We start from the raw sequence: 20,571 nt of genomic DNA, 5'->3' as shown, positions 1-20,571 counted from the left end.
GGGTGACTCAATCACAGTCTATTAGGACCTACATGGGGAAGAAATATTTGATAATGAGCTTTCAATCAAGCAGACAAAGGTATAACAAGGTATAACAAGAAGCTGGATATGAGTCAACAGTGTGCCCTTGTTGCCAAGAAGGCCAATGGCATTTTGGGATGTATAAGTAGGGGCATAGCCAGCAGATTGAGGGACGTGATCATTCCCCTCTGTTCGACATTGGTGAGGCCTCATCTGGAGTACTGTGTCCAGTTTTGGGCCCCACACTACAAGAAGGATGTGGAAAAATTGGAGAAAGTCCAGCGAAGGGCAACAAAAATGATTAGGGGTCTGGAACACATGACTTATGAGGAGAGGCTGAGGGAACTGGGATTGTTTAGTCTGCAGGAGAGAAGAATGAGGGGGGATTTGATAGCTGCTTTCAACTACCTGAGAGGTGGTTCCAAAGAGGATGGTTCTAGACTATTCTCAGTGGTAGAAGATGACAGGACAAGGAGTAATGGTCTCAAGTTGCAGTGGGGGAGGTTTAGGTTGGATATTAGGAAAAACTTTTTCACTAGGAGGGTGGTGAAACACTGGAATGTGTTACCTAGGGAGGTGGTAGAATCTCCTTCCTTAGAAGTTTTTTAAGGTCAGTCTTGACAAAGCCCTGGCTGGGATGATTTAATTGGGGATTGGTCCTGCTTTGAGCAGGGGACTGGACTAGATGACCTCCTGAGGTCCCTTCCAACCCTGATATTCTATGATTCTAAGGTCCAATGGCTGGAAGTTGATGCTAGCCAAATTCACAGCAGAAATAAGAAGTAATATTTTAACAGTGAGGATAATTAACCATTGGAACAATTTACTGAAGGTCATGGTGGATTTTCCATCACTGGCAAGTTTTAAAATCAAGATTGGATTTTTATGTCTATATTATATATATATACACATACACATATATATATATATATATATATATACACATACACATATATATATATATATATATATACACACACACACACACACACCAGTTCAACAGACATTACTTTGAGGGATTTCTATGGCCGGTGTTATACAGAGGTCAGAGTAGATGATCACAATGGTCCCTTCTGACCTTGGAATCTATTAATCTTTGATGTCATAACTTGACTAATGCTCCAGTCAGTAGAGAATCTTCCAGTGAGACATCACCTGAATTTCTAAAGCAAACAAGCAAAACATGCCAACAAACAAAAGCCAAATCTTTTAGGCCTTCCTTATACATCAGGCAGAGGCAAAAACCCCAACGCGTCCCACTTTTCAGGTCACATTTTAAATACTTGCTTTCGGGTTTTCTGTGCGAACAGTGATAAACTATGTATAATATTCAATTTATAGCCATGAAACATCTCACTTATAATACAATGGTTAAGGGCTAATCCTGCAAATACACAGAGGTAATTTCACTCAAGTGAGTAATCTCACTGAATAAAGCTACTCACATAACATGTGTGATGGATGTGGAGCTATTCTGTAATAATTTATGAATACTGTATGTTGACTTAGTTATTGGAATGTTTACTGTCTGAAAATATTGGTTTAATTTAATGGGGAGCTACAAGGTGAAACAAATAGGAAGTTAAAGAATGGTACGAGATAAGCCACTCCTCAGAAAACACTTAAGAGTTACTAAGGGACAATGACAGAGCCACTGGTTTGGAAGACTAACTCTATCTCCTGTTCAGCATACAGACTGGTTTGGTTCAGAAGGCAAGGACAGAACCTAGGTACTCAGAAGAACAAAAAGGGCTATAGCAGTTTTAAAAGGAAGACTTTCTCAAGAGAGTGAAGGAGTTGTTTGGAGGAACCAGACTGAGGAACCAGACCATCAGGGGATGGTAAGCCTTTAGGTAACACAAGGTGGGTGAGGTAATATCTTTTACTGGAGCAACTTCTGTTGGTGAGAGAGACAAGCGTTCAAGCTTATACAGAGCTCTTCTTCAGGTCTGAGAAACTAAGAGCTTGGCTACACTTGCGAGTTACAGCGCATTAAAGGAGCCCCGGGCGCACTAGCTAACTACCCGTCCACACTGGCAAGGCACATAGAGTGCTCTGACTCCATGGCTACAGCGCTCTGCGAGTGGAATAACGTTTTGTGTGCCCCTGCTGGAGCGCCATGGTGCCAGTTTGGACACTCTGGACTGTTAGTGCGCTCTAATCGGCCTTCAGAAGTACCCCACAATGCCTGTTCTAGCCACTCTGGTCATCACTTTGAACTCTACTGCCCTGCCCTCAGGTGACCAACCGTCAGACCCACCCTTTAAATTCTCTGGGAATTTTGAAAATCCCCTTCCTGTTTGCTCAGCCAGGCGTGGAGTGCTCTCAGCGAAGCTTTCTAGGTGACCATGCCTCCACACGCCAGGCGATTCCCAATATGGAGCAATGGTGAGGTGCTGGACCTCATCAATGTTTGGGGGGAGGAAGCTGTCCAGTCCCAGCTGCACTCCAGCCGTAGGAATTACAATACCTTCGGGACGATATCAAGGGACATGATGGAAAAGGGCCATGACAGGGACGCACTGCAGTGCAGAGTTAAAGTGAAGGAGCTGCGGAATGCCTACCACAAAGCCCATGAAGCAAACAGCCATTCCGGTGCTGCCCCTGTGACCTGCCGTTTCTACAAAAAGCTGGACGCGATACTTGGGGGCGACCCCACCTCCACTCCGAGTACCACCATGGACACTTCAGAGCCCAGTTCAACAAGGCAGGAGGAGGAGGACCAAAGTGGGAGCGAGGGTGCTGAAGCGGAGGAAGACATTCCGGAATCCCTAGATGCATGCAGCCAGGAGCTGTTCTCAAGCCAGGAGGAAGGTAGCCAGTCGCGGCGGCCGGTGCTTGGTGAAGAACAAACACCAGAGGAGGTTCCCGGTAAGCGGCTTTTATTTTGGGAAGGAAGTTATTTGGTGCGGGATCTTGGGGCGAGGAGAGTTAGGGCTGCATGCATGCCTAAATGCGGAATAGGGCATTGAGGTGCTCTCTCACATCACGGTAATCAGCCTCAGTGATCTCTTCAAAGGTCTCATCCAGAACTTGGGCAATGCGCTTGTGCAGGTTTCTTGGGAGAGCCACTGTGGTCCTTGTTCCAGTAAGGCTAACTTGTCTGCCCCACTGTGCCATGAGGGGCAGGGGGACCATTGCTGCACACCGGCAAGCTGCATATGGGCCAGAGCGGAAGCCGCATTGCAGTAGAAGACCCTCCCTTGCTTCCCAGGTCACCCTCAGCAGCGAGATATCTTCCAGGACGAACTCCTGTGGAAAATGTGGGGACAGTGTTCAGTATAGGGGCCCCCTGCAGCTGTTGGCTCTCCCCAAGGCACAGAAACCCAGAGGACAGTACAGCCATGAAACAATCAGTCACGCTTGACCCTGTGTTTACTCACCATTTTGGGGCTCCCGTGGGTTATGTGCGCTCGCTTTGGGACGGGCAAATTATGCTATTGTGTAGACTGTGCTTGCCCTTAAGTATGGGGGAATCATTACTCTGTCTGGTGTGAACAATTGTCATCATACTCCACAGTACTTCGGGCTCATTTCCCAAGGGGAAGACAGAGCATGCAGTACATAAAACATTGAAAGATGGCGCCAAACGTGGACGAAAGCACAGGGATTGCTGGGATGCAAACCGATGCATCACAGGGCGTTGGGACAGGACCCAGAATGCCCCGCACCTCCGCCCTCTTCCCACAAGCCACAGCGCCAGAATGGGAAGAGGTGCTCAGTGGGATAGCTGCCCATAATGCACCGCTCCCAATGTCGCTGTAAGTGCTGCAAATGTGGCCATGCCAGTGCGCTTGCAGCTGTCAGTGTAGACAGACTGCAGCGCTTTCCCTACTGTGCTCTCCGAAGGTGGGTTTAACTCAAAGCACTCTACATCTGCAAGTGTAGCCATGCCCTAAGGCTATGTACACACTACAGTTTATGTCGGTATAAGGGCTTGGCTACACTTACATTGTATAGCACTCTAACTTGCTGGCTCAAGTTAAAAGTGAAAAATCACCACCCTGAGTGCAGCAAGTCAGAGCGCTTTGAAGCGCTAGTGTAAACAGGCTCTGAGTGCTGGGAGCCGTGCTCCCAGCACTCAGAGCTAATCCCCTCGTGGAGGTGGTTTACCATGAGCGCTAGGAGAGCTCTCTCCCAGCGCTCAAGCACGACCACACTCGCACTTCAAAGCGCTGTCGCGGGAGCGCTCCCGCAATAGCACTTTGAAGTTTCCAGTGTAGCCATGCCCTAAGTTATGTTGCTCAGGGATGTGAATAAGCCACCCCTGAGCAACCTAAGTTACACTGACCTAAGCATCAGTGTGGACAGCGCTATGTTGGCGGGGGGAGCTTCTCCCGTGGACATAAAACTACTGCAACTCGTGGGGGCTGGAGTAATTAAGTTGATGGGAGACCTCTCTCCTGTCAGCTTAGAGTGTCTGCACTAACAGCGCTACAGCAGCCACTGTAAGCTCTGTAGTGCCGCCATAGCCTAACTCAAAGTGTCACTCCTAAAAACAAGGTTTGAATAGGTTGTTTAGCATAAGTAGTTAACAAATATTTCTATGGACCATTCAAGGTGAAGTAGCCTGTTAACACCCCTCCAGTCATAAGAAGGAAAGGATGGGGAGAAAATGCAGCTGAGGGCAGTTGTTAGTGGGTTTATAGATTATTGTAATAAACCATAAATCCAGTGTCTCTATTCAGTCCATGATTTTTAGTGATTAGCAAAATTATGATCTTGCTCATCTTTTGAAATTGTTGTTTAGGCTTCCTTTGAGGATGAGGGCTGATAGGTCAGATACAGAGTGATCACTTTGTGAAAAGTGTTCACCCAGAGGTTTTTGTCTTCTATCATTTTCCTGTGTGAGTTCACTCAAGAGTGTAGTGATAGCCTGGCGACACCCACATAGCTGCTATTGGAGCATTTAGTGCACTGGATGAGGTATACTACATGCTGTGATAGGCATATTGTGGGGGGTGTGGATTATCATAGCAGTGAGATATGTCTGCAGGTTTTGCATCTGTTGTTGTGGCAGTGTCAGGTGCCACCTTGAGTTGATGTGTCCTGGTCTGAGGGAAGCTTGCTTCTAATGATGATCTTGGAGAGGTTGGGGGTTGTTTGAAGGCCAGAAGGGGTTCAGAAAATATTTCTTTTGGAATGGGTTCCCATCAAGTATGGGTTGTAGTTGTTTGATGATAGCCGGTATGGGTTCCAGTGTGAGGTGAAAACTGCGGTGTGCAGTCAGAGGGGATTTTATTTCTGAATTGAAGTAAGTTCTCTTGGGGTATTTGAGTGGCCTGGTACATGATGCGATCTACTTCTCTGGTGGAGTGTCCTTGTTTGGTGAAGGCAGTTGTGAGTGCATTAAGGTGTATATCCTGAACTTTCTCCTTGGAGAAAATTCTATGGTATCTGAGTGGTAGGACAGACATGCATATAGACCGTTTGTTGTTTTAAAATCCTCTCGCTCTAAATGCTTTATTCCCACAGTTAAAATAAATAGTACTTTGGTTTTAAGAAGGCTGTTTGGTCACATACTCCCAAAGGTGCCAGAACTCAGTCAGACCTGATGAGCAAGCATGCTCTATACAAATGGTATGGCAACCCAGGGACCATTTTAAGAGTGGGAGAATTGCAGAATTCCACTCTGGGAGAGGTAAAGGCACAAGGCTTGACATCTGAGGCGGTGCACTCAGAGAGACCAGAAAGGGGACAGTGGTGCAGACAGACCTGCAACCATGACAGCATGTTTTCAGGCTCTATCCCTAATGCCTAGAGTACTCTTATGCTGAAAGTTACTAATGGCTGCCATCAAGGAGTCATTGATCCAGAAACTATCACAGCCATGGTTAAAGCCAACGGATGAGCTAATTACCTTTCTCTCAGGTGAAGTATAAGGAAAACATTAAGCCCCTTTTCTGTGGTGAGACAGATGTAATAATGGAGGCTACTACCTAAGGCACTAGGCTATATGATGATGTGGTTCAACGGGTTTTGCCTAGTGGAAACACAGGATGTAAGTGTTTTCTTTCTGCAAGCTATGTGCATGTGTATGCAATACAGGAGAAAGCCAGAGAAGCAGTTGTGAGCATAATCCTGAGAAAAAGCAGAGGGATGGAGCTTCTTGGACACAGAACTTGCTAGAGAGGCAGACTTTTGAGGATTTCTGAACAAGGAAACTGCCAGGTACAGTTTGTTTCTAGTGTGTTTGAGGAAACAGGGCTTGCTGTACGTTCTTTGTAAATAAACAGGATTGCACCAAAATACATACCTGACTTGTATCATCTATTTCTCCTCCTAACGAAAATAACCCTGCAAGGCCATGATTATTGTCTAACTGCTTGGGTCAAAGGCCCAACAGTATGATATTTCTACTGGTAACATACAATGGGAAGCAAGTACTGTATTCACAAAGCTGAGGGACTAGTTATAATCACTTTTAAAATTCTTATACATTCATTCTACAAATATGAAACAACCAAACTTTTGTATTGCCTCCAGCTCCATTAGATAGTACAGTATTTGCACACTGCTTTATTATGTTTTGAAAAAAGCAACATTATGAAATTTAACTGAACTCCAGTCTACATAATTATTTCTTTTAACTAAATTTTACATTGTTTTAAACAACACTGTGTAACACTTGCTGGAACATTAGTGCAGGAGCATTAAGCTGAAAAGAGTGTTACTATTCCCTTTTGTAATTTAAACATTGAAGTGCAGGGAATATTTGATAAAATGAGATACTCTGTAAAGCATCAAGGCTATAGAAACCAAGACATTGTATTGCTTGGCATTTTATTGTAAATAGTTTAGAAATAATTTTCTAACCTTGGTTTTCTTGGCTTTCATTTGTATTTTTCCTAGTAGAACAAATATGGAAGGCACAGGCTGACTTGCAATAACCTCAAGTAAACACTCTATAGCTTTACTGTGATTTTGACAAAATGACTGAACGAGTGCTTGCTGAACAGGAGAGGTTTTAAGGGATACTGAAAATAAGAAAAACAAACAAACAATGGTCACATTATATTATATTATTTCACACTGCATGTTCTAAATATAAGACAGTTTCATAGGATAAACAAACTTTACATTGTTCAAAAATCCATGAGACTTCAAGGTTGTTCGCTCTAACCACTATACCAAAACGTAAACAATTTTTTAAGAACTGAGTTTTAATCCTTTCACATCAAAGCCTCGGGTAGAAAACTTCAACTGTAAGCAGCGAAGTTAGGGTCAAATCATGGGCATCTGCAAACTTCCCCTCTCCAAAGAAAGGAAAAAGACAACCTCAAACAACTACACAGGCATTGCTGAGGGGTCAATGGGGCAACAGAATCGTCCCCACTGAGGGCATGGGGCACTTGTTCTGCCACTCTGAGACCACTATTACAACCCACAAGAGTTACTATAGCCATTGCAGTATTTTACCTTACAGGTGTGTTATGAAGCTTAATGTTTGTAAAGCCATTTGATATCTTAGAAAGAAAGGTCCTAAGTAAATACAAAGTATTACAATAAATTCCACATAAAGTTCTATTACCAATATTTATAAGTAAGGCTGCAAATTTGTCACGGAGGTCCACGACTTCTGCAGCGGCCGGTGCGGCTGGCCTGGGGGCTGCTTGAGCAGCTCAGGCAGCCCCTGAGCCAGCCGCACTGGCTGCTGCTGGGGCAGTCTTGGGCCACTGCACCCGCCTCCCCCAGCAGCAGTAGGAGTTTGGGTGTGGGAGGGAGCCCAGGGCTGGGGGTTAGGATGCGGGAGGGGGTGAGGGCTCTGGGCGGCGCTTACCTCAGGGGGCTCCCCAGAAGCGGTGACATCCCTCGGCTCCTGGGCAAAGGCGTAGCCAGGGGGCTCAGCACGCTGCCTCCACGTGCAGGCACCGCCCCTACAGCTTCCATTGGCTGTGGTTCCTGGCTAATGGGAGCCACAGAGTCGGCGCTCAGGGTGGAGGCAATGAGCAGAGCTGCCTAGCCGCGCCTCCATCTAGGAGCTGAGGGAGGGGGATGTCACTGCTTCTAGGGAGGTGCAGAGCCAGGCAGGGAGCCTGCCAGCTCCACCAACCCTCCCCCCCCCCAGTGCCTGCGGGTTTCCTGGGCAGTGGCGCACAGCCTCCTCTCCTCCCCCCGCAGCACCAGCGGCGGTCCCAGGCCAAACCCGGGTACCTGTGACACTCCCGACCCAAGCAACCCTGGCACTCCCGGGCTGCTCCCACCCCAAGGTTTAGTTAGGGGTATATAGTACAAGTCATGGACAGGTCACGGGCCGTGAATTTTTATTTACTGCCCATGACCTGTCCATTACTTTTACTAAAACGTTACTAAAATGTAGCCTTATTTATCAGTCAAAATATAAACATAAACAGCACAAGTAAGGAAAGGTAAGTGAAAGAACTGCAAGCAACATAAGGAAGTGTCAGAGTTCCTTATAATAAATTACAGTAGTTAAATTACTTCTTACATTAGGTCTCAGATACTATGGTTAATAAGAACCTAGACAATTAAACTGATTTTACCTTCACCCATTTCTGATACTTGAAGAATACAGAAGCTTGCAAGTTTATAATCCTCCATCTCAAGTAAATATTGTCCCCTGTAACAAAACAAATTTTTGTTGTATGTAATTTGCTCACTGTAAAACCATTTTTTCAGGCTAAGATTTCTTATTTAAGCAGTATTTTAAAAGTACAAATAATGCAGGAGTAAGTAAAAGTCTAAAGTTTCTAGTAAGAATCACATCTTCAAAGGAATACCATCCAGGTTTTTCCTCTTGTTCCTTCTGAACATACTTTTTTAAAACACTATCACCAAGAAATTTTAAAAATGCATAGCTATTCAAATGGCAAGGCTCACAAAAACACATTTTCTGTGGGCTCCACAGCTAATAGCACACACACACTATCTCTAGAACTATGTAAATGTTGTTAATAATGCTATTTCTAAAATCAATGTTGTTTTACCATAGAGTGGTTGTAGGTAAATTCAATCTGATTCTGAAGGCCAAGCTAGGTTTCTTGCTTTCCCATGCATCACCATTAGTAGTAAAGGTACTTGCAAGCCAAATCAGGCCTTCAGAGATACCTGCACCACCCCACTCTTGGTATTGGGGTAACAGAGGTGGGACTGACTTGAAACTTAGTAAACTCTTTTGATGATGAACAAGAAGGACGAACTTTTCGCCCCTTCCTTCTTAAGTTTGTTGCGGCTCTATAGTACTGATAAGAGCAAAAAGCAGTAAAAACTCATTGTTGTTCCTAAAGTAAGCAGAGAGGACTTGAAATGCACACAAGGAATATTGATTAAGACAACATTTTTATATATTCACTATTTAGAGTACAGCCTCACTTTAAGTCCTTAATGTGAGTTTTAATTGATGCATAGAGCATTGAGTTAGCCTTCTGCACTGAGATGAGATGACAATCAGATGTTCTCACTTCTTAAATATTTTCTACAGTTTATTTGGTTCCTGGCTTATCTGTTTGACTTAGTAAGGGCTGGTACCTTTCACTAATTTGGGAGGAGTGGAGTGAAGGAATTAGTTCATGATTAAAAATGTATTTTATGCATACTTTAGGAACTATATGGATTCATTAGTCAATACATCAGTTTTCACAGAGTTTTGGAAATCCACACAAGCCAAAGGAGAGTTTCTCAAACTGCATGTGCCTGAAGTGACAGGCAGGATTTAGATATGCCAAATGGTGCACTGGTTCTAGACAAGCCTTAAGAAGCTTGTAAAAAAACCACCAACTATGGAGAAAATACTAAGGACATTCACGAACAGTCTGGGAAGCTCAGATTTGGCTTTTGAGACCAAATAAAGACCAGAAAAGGAAAAAGAGCAAATGGTGGTAGAATCCTGAGACTAGGAGAGGGAAGATCTTTAGCAAAATTATTTTCTGTGAAGAGAGAAACAGATTTACAGAGAAAATGAGTGAAGCTACACCGAAATGGAGCTTTTAGGCTAAGCTGGAGAGAACAGCTAAATATCAGGTTTGAAATATTTACTCTCTCTGAACTCATAGGTTCAAGCCTAGGGGAAAGTCTGGACTCAGCACTTCACCCTTATTTTACTGTGTCGTTTCTTCAGATAGGACACTGAAATATTTATCTACTCTTAATGGACATTTAAAATATGAATTTAGAAGAGTATAGGTGTGCCCTGTTGTCACTGTCCATATTCACACTCCCCCGTCCCCAGACCTTGCATGTACTTTATCACACAGCATCCTGTATATCATGCTGGATCCTTCTCTCCATCCCAGAGGTAACACCAGTGAGGTGCTACTCAGAGCTTTGGAGCTGTGCTCCGGCTCCGCTCCAGCTCCAGGCAAAAACCTGCAGCTCCACTGCTCTGGAGATGCTCTGCGCTCCAGCTCCGGGCTCCGCTCCAAAGCCCTTTGACTACTACATGGATATAATTTGTAAAGGATATTACCATTACCCATACTTTTCTATACTGAAACACACTAAAAATATCAGCTATATTAACACACCTACTAAACAAGCCTACTGTTGTTGAAAACAGTTGTAAAGTGGAATACCTGTTAAGTTCTAATGATAACTTTCCTACCTTATTATGCATAAATAGGATTCAGTTGGATAAAGATGAATGGCTCGATTTATATCTCTTAATGCACGCTGTAAATTGTGCAGCTGTTATTTAAAAAAAAAATTCAGTTACTCCTACATACTCTCTAATCACTTTTTCTACCCCATTGAGTGTATTCTTCTCTACAAGAGATTTCTTTGTAATAAAATTTGTAAATTAATGGCTACACTGTCCTTTTCTTTAAGTTTTAAATAATAGTAGAATACACACAGTGATTTGCACATCATGAATAAATACATTTTAAAACAAAATATTTGCTAATCAGCTTCTTCTTTACTTATCTATCAACACCCAATTTCAGGATTTTCTATTCTCCCTACATCTAATGGTGACACTAAAACAAATGCCTAAAACAGCACAGAGATCCTTAATCCTGACAAAAGATACAAACATGCAAACTTCCTAAACTGCTTTTATAATATTTTACAAAAGCTTATCTATGAATCTTACCTCTTACTACTATTATTTTATCCATTCCACTTTTTGAGGACTGATAGATGGCAAGGTAAGGCCCTAAAAGGCCCATAGAGCTCTAAATATTCAGCTCATGGAGGAAGTCTTTAAAACGACAATTACTACGGATGGGATTATCTGTTATTGTCTTTGATCCCAACCCTGCAAAGATTTACATATGTGCTTTTTATGCATTGCAAGTAGTCCCATAGAAATCAATATGGGTATTTATTGTCCAAAAAGTTAAGCATGTATGTAAGTCTTTGAAGGACCAGGGCATAAATATCTATTAAAATGTTTTTCATAGCAACTATAAAATGTAAAAGTAGTGTGATAATGATATAAAAGACCAAAAAGGATAAAATACCTGATGATATGCTTGAGCTCTACATATATAAGCGCTAATGTTTGTGGGGTCAACTTCAATGGCTTTAGAGAACTGTCGAATAGCTTCATAGTAATGCTCCAGATGTAACAGTAATATCAAGCCAATATTTATGTAAGCCAAGACAATACCACTAAAAAAGAATAAAGATGATCTTATTTTTCATTTTGTCATACAATATGAAACACTTGGTTGTATACATCAATGTCCAATACAACATGTTTCATCTAATTACTATAGTATTATAAAAACACATCTGTAAATAGTCAAAAGGTAGGCTTTGAGTTACACCTATTTGCTTGCATAACACACACCAAATGCATTACTAATTCCCTTTTTAATTCCCTTGAACACTGGTAGCTGTATTATGCATGATTCGTGACTTCTCCAAAACACGGACTGCACCTTTTTTGGTGGATGTTTATTAGGAGGCTGTGATATGCAAGTCCAGTTTCATCAGCATTCCTCTGACTTTCTCCTAGATCCCTGTCTGTCTGGTTTAAAGGCTGAATTTAGTACAGAGGGTTCATTAGTTTCTTTGGTTGTTGATTTTTTGCCACCATGTCTCCATTCTTATGTTATTTTATCAGCTGCCTTTGATGCGATAGACCATGAAGTGCCACTGCCCCACCAGGGGTATTGTGAAGGGGCTGACTCACCACCGGCACCTCCTTGTGGCTGGGCATGGCATAGCAGCTCACTCCTTACTGGGTGTCTTCTGCCGATGCCTCCTCTGCCTCTGTGGTGGCCTGCCTCTTCCTGTGACTTGGCCCTCCAGTCAGGTCACTTTAAAGTCTCTCTCTTTCCAGGGTAGCCCATGAACAAAATGCAAGGGGAATTAATACGAAATAGAGGGGAATGATTCCCTCTCAGGATGCGTCAGAATCTGGCCCTTCCTTCCCTCAGGGAGTGGCCTTCAGGCAAGTGGCCATCTGGGAAGCTCCTGCCTTCAGTCAGCCCTTTCCTCAGGAGCTGAGAAAGGCTGAAGGTCTGTCTTCCCTGGTCTGCCAACAAGTGAGCTACTCTGTTCCCCTTTTAAGCTCCACCTCCAATCTATGCATGCCTTACAAGTGTGATAGGACTGAACTGCCTAGGCCCAGAGCAGCTCCTTAGCTCCTGGTTGTCCAGTATGGAGTTTGTATACCGCATCGCATACCCTCCCACTCCAGATGGTACCTGGAGAACCAGAGCCAGCAGACTGTCTCCGCTGCCCCCAACTCGGGGAGGGGGTGCGGGGGGAATAAAAAAAAAAATCAGCATTTTGGTGAGCTCTTCTCACTCTGTGCTCACAGTTCAGAGAGAGAACAAAAAGTTCCTCTCCATTTGTTTCCTGGGACAACATTTTCTTTGTCTCACTTCTGAGGCATCCATTTGCAAAATGAATTCTTTTGAAGAAGTCAACATTGAGCAAGACAGGCTCTTTGAAGACGTGGTTTTTCAACTTCTGAAAGGCTTTTTCATAGGCCTCAGACCAGTGAACCTTCTTGGGGCTACTGTCCTAATTAGATCTGTGAGGTGGGCTGCTAACATCAAAAACTTGCTACAAATCGGCAGTAGTAACCTGACAGTGCCAAAAATCTCTGGACTTGTTTCTTCATGGTTGGGATAGGGCATGCTCTGAAGCCTGGACTTTGTCCACAAGAGGCTGGATCTGGCCCTTTCCCAAAGTATATCCCAGGTAGTTGGTCTCTTCTTTTCCAATCTTAGACTTGGCTGGGTTTGCAGTTAGCCCAGCCTCCCATAGGAACCAAAGTACAGAGGCGACTTGACCTAGGTGCTCCTCCCAATCTCAGCTGTGGATGTTCACATCATCTAAATAGGCTGCTACATATAAGCCAGGTGGTTGAAGAAATCGATCCATGAGCAATTGAAACATTTTTGGGGCACCATGGAGGCCAAAAGCATAGTCCTAAAATCACTGAGGCCAAACGGCGTGGCGAAGGCATTTTTCTCCCATGATTCTGGTGGAGTGGGATCTGCCAGCATCCCTTGGTTAGGTCTAACGAGGTGATATATCAGGCCTCACCCAGTTGGTCTATTATTTCATCAACTCAGAGCATGGGGTAGGCATCAAATTTGGAGACAGCACTGACCTTCCTAAAGTCTATACAAAACCAGATAATGCTGTCCAGCCATCAAGCTTTGGTATAGCTACTGAGGGATTCTTCAGTGATCTCTGGTTCCAACATTGCTTGGACCTTTTGCCACACAGCCTCAGGAATTTTTGGGGAGAGCAGCCATGGGTTCTCCCAGGCTCTGTCTGGATATGGTGTTGGATGCAATGAGTCCGCCCCAGCTGGAAGATGAACACTGTCAAGATTTTACTAGGCTTCTTACCTGTACCCTCTGTTCCAGGCAGAGGTGTTCCCCCATCTGCATAGGGTCTGGGATCAGTGAGGTGGATCACTTGAGGCCCCAGCTCAGGCTCAAGGGGGATAAAGAGTGATAAATAAGCTCTCCCGCTCCTTCCATGTTTTCAGAAGGTTAATACGGTAGACCTGGGTTAGGTTCCTCTTATCAGGCTGCCTGATTTAGTAGTTAACTGGCCCAATTTGGTGGACTACTTCATATAGCCCTTGCCATTTAGCAAGTAACTTGGACTCTGCATTCAGGAGTAGAAGTACCCAATCACCCAGCTTAAATATGCATTCCTTTGTTATAGGCTTGCTCCTGGGTCCATTGAGCACTGTGGAAGTTTTCTTTGGCAAAGGTCCGTAGGGTTTCAGGCCTCTCCCAGAGCTTCCAGTATGTACTATATAATATTCTCCATGCTAGGAGGCTGCTCCTCCCATATCTCATGGACCAGGTAAAGAATTCCCAGGGGTTGTCTCCCATATAAGAGTTCAAATGGGAAGAACCCAGTAGATGACTGTGGAACTTCTCAAACATCAAACAACAGGGGATCCTGAGCAATAAACTTCTTTAACATCCTTTTCAGGATCTAGCTGAATCGTTCAACCAGCACTTGCGGATGATAATCAGAGGTACATAATCTTTATTTTTAGGAGACCACACACCTCCTGCAGCTGAGACGTAAAATTGGTGCCTTGATCAATGAGGATCTTCTTAAATATCCCTTCTTTGGCAAAGACAATTAGCAGTTCCACTGCAATAGTCTTTGCATTGGGGGTATGCAGTGGGATTTCTTTGGGATAGCAGATGGCGTAATCAACTATAACTAATACATGTTTATACCCAGTTCACTTTTTTCAAAGCACCCAATGATGTCCATCTTAATCCTGTTGAACAGGATGCCTACTATGTGGTGTCAGGATGCGGTCTCAAACCCTGGTCCTGAACCTAGATCCACTGGGGAAGCAGTCTTGGCTGTTGTGCCATGCCAACTCATCCAATTATCAGGGAATTCACAGACTTAGGTGTGCCAGCTATCAGGATTCTGCAACCTGCTTCCTGACTGGCCACATGATCTTGACCCGGATTGGTTGGTGACCATATATAAACTTCCTGCTTCCTTTCTAGCCTTGTCTGAGCAACAAGCCATTGTCTGCTAGTTGGTACTTGGACTGTGCCTTTCTGCATTGCCTGATCTGAGTGATTCCTATGCATGACACCCGGAGACCTAGCAATTGGAGTCATAATGCTATGGTAGGTCCCCTACAGCTCTGGAGCAAGATGATAAAATCCTAGGTTTTCTGAAATCTTTCTAATGATGGGTAGATCTTGCTACCAAGGTGTCTATTTCCATCCCCAGATGGGTTACTCTGGTGAATGAAACCAGGGAGCTTTTCTTGGTACTGATGATGAAGCCATTCTCCAGGAGGAGATTCAACTTCCAACATGTGACAAGTTGTGCTGCTAATTGCAACGGAGCTCAGAACAGAATGTCATCCAGGAAAGGGTACAGGTGGGTCTACCACCTGAGTCTGGCTACTATCACTGCGAACATCTTTCATAAAAAACCTGGCGGAGCCCAGGACAGGCTGAACTCGAGAATAATACACCTATACCCCAATATATGCCCCGATATATATATATAATGCGGTCCTCGGGAGCCAAAAAATTTTCCGCGTTATATGTGAAACCGCATTATATCGAACTTGCTATGGAGGGCCGGGTAGGGGAGGCTGTGCCTCCCCAAACCGCCTGGCCCCGCCCCATCCGACCCCCACCTACTTCCCACCCCCTGACTGACCTCTCAGAACCCCCGACCCATCCAACCCGCCCTGTCCCCTGACCGCCCTCCGAGACCCTCTGCCCCTTATCCAACCCCCCCCCCGGCCCCAGCCCTTAACATGCCGCTTAGAGCAGCATGTCGGAGCCAGATACGCTGCCTCTATAGGCACCAACTCCATGGGTGCTCCGAGGTTGGAGCACCCACGGAGAAAAATCGACGGGTGCAGAGCACCCACCAGCAGCTCCCTACCTCACCCCAGCTCACTTCCGCTCGCCTCCTCCCCTGAGCGCACTGCCACCGCTCCGCTTCTCCCCACCCCCTCCCTCCCTCCAAGGCTTGCCGCGACTCAGCTGTTTGGTGCGGCAAGCCTGGGAGGGAGGGAGGGAGAAGCGGAGCGGCGGCATGCTTGGGGGAGGGGGCAGAGCAGAGGTGAGCTGGGGTGCGGAGCAGAGGTGAGCTGGGGTGGGGAGCAGTTCCTCTGCTCCCACTGCCCCCCATCCCCAGGTTACTTGCTGTGGCCCTCCCTGCGCCCCCCCCCCAGATCACCTCCGCTCCACTGCCTCCCCCCCTGAGCTCACCGCTGCCGCTCCGATTCTCCCCCCTCCCTGCTAGGCTTGCGCAAGCCTGGGAAGGGGAGGAGGGGAAATGCTTTACTGCGTTATATCTGAATTCATATTATATCGGAGCACGTTATATCAGGGTAGAGGTGTATTGTGCTTAAGGCACTGCACTGAGATGCAGGAGACCCTATTTCATTTCCAGCTGTGGCACAGAATTCTCATGTGATCTCTGGCAAGTCAATAAGGGTGGAATTTTCAAAAGGTTCCCTTAAGGCACTTAGACACTTTTGAAAATCCCACTCTTAATCTCTCTACTGCTCAGTTCCCAATCTCTAACATAGGAATAATAATAATGCTTTCCTGTTTCATAAAGGATAAATTCATAAATGTTTGTAAGTCTACATTGATGGGGGCCATAGCAGTACTTAGATGACAGACATAGATTGAGAGAAATGAACATAACTTTCCACCTTAGCTAATTCGAAGTGTATACAATCTATATTAAAAGTCCAATCACCTGTCCAGAGCTAGAGCACTTTCAAAGTCACAGATTGCTAGTGACCACTGACATTGTTCTGTGTATAAGATCCCACGGTGAATGAAAGAACTGAGATTTTCATAAGAGTCATTGAGGAGCACTGAGGAAAAAAGAATATATTTTAATTGTAACTTTTTGATATTCACATTTAAATTGTAGTTGTTTATTATATAGCTTATCTGCATATTTTATTCTAGCTTTCTTAGTATTATACTTAATATCAGTGAAGTGAATATAAAGTGAAGTATAAACTAACTGATGGGACTACCATGCAAAGAAACTAGTTTATGTAACATGAAAAATGGTATGTATAAAATGAAGCATGTACATACAAGTATATAATTATAATTCTTTACTACTTCTACTCTCAAATGATTAAAATAAAACAAAGGGGGAATTTGGAAACAGTGGGAAATAACTGAAAATGGCTTACAGCCAACATCCAATACTAACACTAAATTAATACAAATTAAAAAGGACAAAGTCATCACAAAGTGCGGAGTGACTACAGCCTCCCTGCCCATCTTGGCTAACAGCCATTGATTGACCTATCCTCCAGGAACTTTTCTAATTCTTTTTTGAACCCAGTTATACTTTTGGCCTTCACAACAACCCCGGCAACAAGTTGCACAGGTTGACTATGCATTGTATGAAGATGTACTACTTTACTTTGTTTTAAACCTGCTGCTGTTAATTTCATCAGGTGATCCCTAGTTCTTTTATTATGTGAAGGAGTAAATAACACTTCCCTATTCTTTCTCCATACCATTCAAGATTATATAAATCTCTGTAATATCACCCTTCTAGTCATTGCTGAAGCAGTTCCATACCCCAATCATTTTTGTTGCCCTTCTCGGTACTTTTTCCAATTCTAAGGTATTTTTTCAAGATGGGGCAACCAGAACTGCACACAGTATTCAAGGTATGGGCATACCAGGGATTTACATAGTGGCAGTATGATGTTTTCTGTCTTTTTATCGATCCCTTTCCTAATGGTTCCTAACATTCTATTAGCATTTTTTGACTGCGACTTCACATTGAGCAGATATTTTCAGAGAACTATCCATGATGGCTCCAAGATCTTTCTTGAGTGGTAATGGCTAAATTTAGACCCCATCATTTTGTATGTTTAGTTGGGATTATTTTTTCCATATTCAACAGTGAATTTCATGTGCCATTTTCTTGCCCAGTCAACCAGTTTTGTGAGATGCCTTTGTAAATCTTTGCAATCAGCTTTGGACTTAACTATTTTGACTAATTTTGTATCATCTGCAAATTTTGCCACTTCACTGTTCACCCACTTTTCCAACTTATTTTTGAATATGTTGAACAGGACTAGTACCAGTGCAGAACTGTGGGCGACTGCTATTTACTTCTCTCCCTTTCAGTACTGACACTAGGAAATAACTGTGATATCTCAGACTGTGGTCTGGTAACTGATGGAGAATGTTTTGTAAAAAGTCAACAATGCATTGACATTCATCAACATAAAATTAAAAAACAGTAATACCAGAAACACTGAAGTCCTGCAGCGCTCTCTTTGGATCAATCTTTCGCAGTATGCAACCTCTGCAATAGAATGCTAACCAATTAAAAGGATCTAGATGAACTGCAGCAGAAAAGTCTTCCATTGCATTTTTATACTGCTGTCGTTTAGTATATGTTCTTCCTCGATATACCCTAGTACAGAAAAAATAATCTCTTTATTTATAGTTTTCCATACAAAAATTATATTTAAAGAATGAAGCCATAGGATGCTATCTACAATATGAATATTTGGATCAGCTTAGCATTAATAGTACTTAATTTGTTTCTTTGCTGCATATCTTAAAGTAATTATCTGAAAAAAAGTCAAAGGATAGAATAAATGTTAATGGTAGTTTTAGTGGTAGTAAGAGTTTTATTTCTTTTGTCAGAAGTTCTTTCTTCCTTTCCTGTTTAAATCAGCAGTGACAAAACAACTCAGAGGTTCAAATCCTCCATATGGATTCATATGGGCAGTCTACTGCATGCACCAGCACAAAGCCCCACTGAAGTTGATGGGGCTCTGCATAATGGACCCGTGCACCTGCATGGAGCTTCACAGACCCGAGTGGGGCTCTGTGTGAGTGCAACTGAACACTTGTGCAGAGCAATTTGCAGGAACAGACTCATACAGACTTAGTACACTGGTTTAAAAGAAAAGAAATGGAGCTCTGCTTACTACCACTAAAACTGCCTATAAACATTTATTGTCATTCAATATTTCCTTCAGGTAATTCAGTTTACAGAATTGGGACCCATCTATGCCTCTTAATTTCACAGTATTACTACCTTAACTTCAATTAACTAGCAACATACTTAAGTAAACTGCAGGCTCAGATGAAACAGAGCTGACTGGAAAGCCATACAGTTAAGATTCTTTCTGGGAAGTTTTCCATTGCTATGTCATCCAGTGGGACTTATGCTGCATTCCATAAAACATAATAAAAGTACTTTACTTCTATTCAGAAAGGTCACTTAAAATATGTATTAACCCTGACCTATTAAAAAGATGCACAAATTAAGACTGTGTTCCTTTAAAGATTTAATCATGTGTTTTACTTTACGTACATACAGTGAGTTGTCCCACTGAAGTCAATGGGACTAGCCATAGGGCTAAATTCTCATCTGCCTCTTGAACTTTGGGGGGTGGGGGGAGAAGGCAGATTTCAGGGATCTTGTAGTTCTTGGTGCTGCACAGTCTTACTCCAATGTAAGTTAGAGTTGCTGAGGAGCAACTGTAACTTACATCACTGGCATAAGGTCTCTCAGTGACCATACGCCAGAGGAGTATTGAGCGTAGGGGATCTCTGCTCTACCATGTCCCCTATGCTGGCGGATGCGGAGTGGCTGGTGCAGGAAGCAGCTATGCCCCTTCCACCACTGGAGAGCTCCCCTCTGCAGGTGGAGAGTTCTCTACTAGACATTTCTTGTCAGCATATGTCCACTGTGGAGAGTCCGTTCCAGAGTGTGATTGATACCTAAGAGAGAGAGCAAACTCTATATTTTCAAAAACATTGCTTAATCCACAAAACTCAAACCACCACTACAATTTAAAAACAAAGAAAAATTAATTTGGATTTTGATGCTTCATAAAAAGAAATACTAAAGAACTAAGACCTTAATTCAGCAAAAGCACTAACGCTGGAATTTTCAAGGTAACCTGAGGGAATTAGGTACCCAACTAAGATGAAAGTACATCCTTAACTTTAATCAGGTGTTTAAATCTATCCCCATTCATCACTTTAGCATGTGGTTAAATCCAGCTAACTCTGTAGTTACCTCTTCAACTGGATTTAAGCAGATGCTTATGTGCTTTGCTGAATCGGGATCCAAAGTCCGTCAAACCAATGGAAACACTCCCTAAGGAATATCTTATCCTAGAAGACTTACTTTTCAACTTCTATGACAAATCTCTTTGGAAACTAAATTATTTTTATTAATTAATGCATATTTGTCAATCTTATATTATTATTTATATTACTGTAACACCTAGGAGCCACAGTCATGGACAAGGACCGCATTGTGCAAAATACTGTACAAACATGAAACAAAAAACAGTCCCTGCCCCAAAGAGTTTACAGTCTCACTTTATATTTATTTGAGATTACAACTATTTGCACTGTAAAAAACAAAAGAAATAGTATATTTCAATTTACCTAATACAAGTACTTTAGTGCAATATCTTTATCATGAAAGTTGAACTTACAAATGTAGAATTATGTACAAGAAAAACTGCATTCAAAAACAAAACAATGTAAAGCTTTAGAGCCTGCAAGTCCACCCAATCCTGCTTCAGCCAATCGCTGAAGTTTGGTTACATTTGCAGGACATAATGTTGCCCACTTCTTATTTACA

The 20,571-nt window shown here is 43.3% G+C and overlaps 1 protein-coding gene across 1 annotated transcript in view; it reads right to left on the bottom strand.

Moving 5' to 3' along the window:
- TTC6 (tetratricopeptide repeat domain 6) overlaps nucleotides 1-20,571 on the bottom strand; it is a 126,978-nt gene that overhangs the window by 28,662 nt on the left and 77,745 nt on the right. Inside the window, exons 16-21 of the mRNA XM_074955883.1 lie at nucleotides 18,203-18,372; nucleotides 16,672-16,792; nucleotides 11,442-11,592; nucleotides 10,583-10,665; nucleotides 8,526-8,602; nucleotides 6,838-6,998 (exon numbers count right to left, since the gene is read on the bottom strand). Of these exons, the coding sequence (XP_074811984.1) occupies nucleotides 6,838-6,998; nucleotides 8,526-8,602; nucleotides 10,583-10,665; nucleotides 11,442-11,592; nucleotides 16,672-16,792; nucleotides 18,203-18,372 (763 nt within the window). The remainder of the gene's footprint in view (nucleotides 1-6,837; nucleotides 6,999-8,525; nucleotides 8,603-10,582; nucleotides 10,666-11,441; nucleotides 11,593-16,671; nucleotides 16,793-18,202; nucleotides 18,373-20,571) is intronic.

This window comes from Natator depressus, chromosome 6 (genome assembly GCF_965152275.1).
Source record: "Natator depressus isolate rNatDep1 chromosome 6, rNatDep2.hap1, whole genome shotgun sequence".
In the NCBI taxonomy this organism is placed as follows: Eukaryota; Metazoa; Chordata; order Testudines; family Cheloniidae; genus Natator; species Natator depressus.
The sequence above is the reverse complement of the archived record's forward strand: the minus strand, read 5'-3'. Positions and strand labels throughout refer to the sequence as shown.